This window comes from Trypanosoma theileri, assembly GCF_002087225.1.
Source record: "Trypanosoma theileri isolate Edinburgh chromosome Unknown TM35_Tth_108_V1, whole genome shotgun sequence".
NCBI classification, from domain to species: Eukaryota; Euglenozoa; class Kinetoplastea; order Trypanosomatida; family Trypanosomatidae; genus Trypanosoma; species Trypanosoma theileri.
Genome location: NW_021639950.1, coordinates 5,527 through 8,038, shown reverse-complemented (window position 1 = coordinate 8,038; position 2,512 = coordinate 5,527). Strand labels below are relative to the sequence as shown.

General features: G+C 40.8%; 2 protein-coding genes across 2 annotated transcripts; both read right to left on the bottom strand.

Moving 5' to 3' along the window:
- Positions 1-18: 18 nt before the first annotated feature.
- TM35_001081040 (uncharacterized protein) lies at positions 19-357 on the bottom strand (the record flags this gene model as incomplete). The annotated part of the gene is made up of 1 exon (XM_029031682.1): positions 19-357. The coding sequence occupies one exon, from the start codon at positions 355-357 to the stop codon at positions 19-21; it is 339 nt and encodes a 112-aa protein (XP_028877023.1).
- Positions 358-859: 502 nt separating this feature from the next.
- TM35_001081030 (uncharacterized protein) lies at positions 860-1,729 on the bottom strand (the record flags this gene model as incomplete). Its single annotated transcript, XM_029031681.1, has 1 exon — positions 860-1,729. One exon carries the CDS (start codon positions 1,727-1,729, stop codon positions 860-862), a length of 870 nt encoding a protein of 289 aa, XP_028877022.1.
- Between the last annotated feature and the right edge of the window lie 783 nt (positions 1,730-2,512).

The following is a 2,512-nucleotide window of genomic DNA, read 5'->3' as shown; positions in this document are numbered from 1 at the left end:
GCACATTATGGGCACTGTTCAAGATGGTCTCTGCAGAAGTTGCCATGAAACCACCCAAAAAGAGAGAGGAGTGTCATCTTCCACTACACGCAAGTTATGTGGCTCCACAACAGTAGACATCGGAATACAAGAAGAAGAAGAAGAACAGGACAGGGCGTTATGCATATCTTGCAATAACTTCAGACTCATACGACCACTACCAGCAACAAGAGCGATGACAGTCAACACAGGTTTGTCATCATTGTTATTAGTAGTGTCACTCGTCTTGTTGTTGTTCTCGTCAGTTGAGTTCACAGGTCTAATGGACGGAGTGTGAAAAAGTAAAAGAAGAAGGAAGAGAAAGAAAGAGACACACATAGTGAGTGGATGCAGTACACAAATACTCACATTGGAAAAGAGAGAGAGAAGCAGCAACTACACAGTAAAGCAACAAAAAGGAATATTCAGCTTGTATAATAATATGTACCCATTAATCGAAAAAAAAAGAGAACACCCCGCAATACCCAAATAAGAGAAAGAGAGAGCCAAACACACACACACACAATACCCCATGGCTCTAGTTTATGTATATTAAATTACTGCACACACACACACACAACTGTGTGTACTAGCAAGAGATGTATACCGTCAGTGAGCAGAACAGCCCAGTTTTCTAGACACTTACACACAACGGGAAAAATCAAGTAATGGAATTATTAGAAAACGAACACACACACACAAATAAAAGAAAAAAAAATTCCAATTAAAAGAGAATGCTGTTAAACAGATTATTAGTTTATTCACCCATGGAGGATGTACGCAATTATGATTATGTTAGTTTAACCATTATTATTATTTGTCCTCAGATGAGTCCCACCGTTCAGCACACAGTAAAAGAGAACAACACAACCACAATCATCAGCGGTGCTGGAGTGTGCATCCACAGAGGATTGATACTGCTGTCAGCATTAGCCTTATTCTTCTGCACTGTGGAGGCAATAGAGTTGATCTCTGCGTTGGGTACAGGAGATGGAGTGGTGGTTGGTGCTTCTGTAGCAGTGTTCTCGGTGCTCGGCGGAGTAGTAGTACTGGTTTCTTGTGAGTCTGATGGGGCAGTCGCATCAACATTTGCAGGAGATTGCTGGGTAGAACTATTATCGCCAGATGTGGTGTTATCAGCTGTGTTGCTCGTCGCTCCACGATCATTTTGTGTAGATGCATTGGAGTCTTGAGATTGGTTTTGTGATGTAGTCGCACTTGTAACGGTCTGTGTACCTTCAACGTCATTTTTTGAGTTGTTTCCCAAGACGGGATTTCGCTGTTGCACCTCACCAATACCACTAGCATCTTCTGGTATGCCTTCTGTTGAAACTTCGGTTCGACGATCAGTCCCTACACCCAGACCACTTCCTCCAACGGACTGACCGCTTGCCTCATGAGTTCTCTCGGGAGCCGGTGGTGACGGTTCAGCAGTCCGAACGACTCCAATCTTCTTACAAGTTTCCTCGTCAAGTGTAGAATTCTCCTTCTTACACTCCACGTACTTTTCAGCTCTTTCACGTTTATCTCTTGTAATATAAGGAAACTCTGAAATAATAGGAACTTCCAACACCTCATTTGAAGTAATTAACGTTGGTTCCGCTTTAGGAACATCAGTCACACCGGCTGCCACTCCACCTGTCACAATACACACGCAGGCGCAGCACAGCACAACGGCCAACACACACATCACACGGTGCATCATCATCATGAGAGAGACAAGGGTTTGGTTTTGCGTAAAAACACTGATCTAGAAAGAAAGACAATCAAAAAAAGCAAAAAAAGAAAATAAATGAAGTATCAAACATGTTAGGACACACAAAAATCGATTACCACTATGGAAACTCACATCGTGAAAGTAAAACTACCAGTTAAAGAATGCAATACAGCGCAATAACCTCAGTAAGAGTAAAAACAAAAAAAACGCCCACACTCACAAACATCTCAAAAAAGGATGAACCACCCAGCAAATCATCAAGCAAACAAAACAGATATTAACCATTAGCCCAATTTACCAGTAAACACAGAAATATACCAATTATGGGTGTAAGTCTATATATGTATATACGCAATTATAAATATAAATTCATTTGTTATTATTATTTCTTTTTTCCCAGTGCAAAAAACAGTTCATCATTATCATTACAGTGCAAACCCAGGCGCACACACAGAGAGAGTCTCCAAGAACACACAAACACACACACAATGGAGTAGCAATAATAATAATTATTATTATAGGATAAACATAGAGAGCAAAAACACACAAAACACACATTAACATCAACAAACAAAAAAAGAAGAAAGAAAACTCCCAACAGGTGAAAGATTAGTTAGACTGTAGTGGGGATGTATGCAAAAAAGAAAAAGAAAACAAAGGATGACCTGAGTCACACCACCAGCATTACAATCAGCACACAAGAATACAGGCCAGTGTAACCACAATCAGTAGTGGTACACGCACCCACACAGAACTGCTGATACTGCTGCTGCTGTC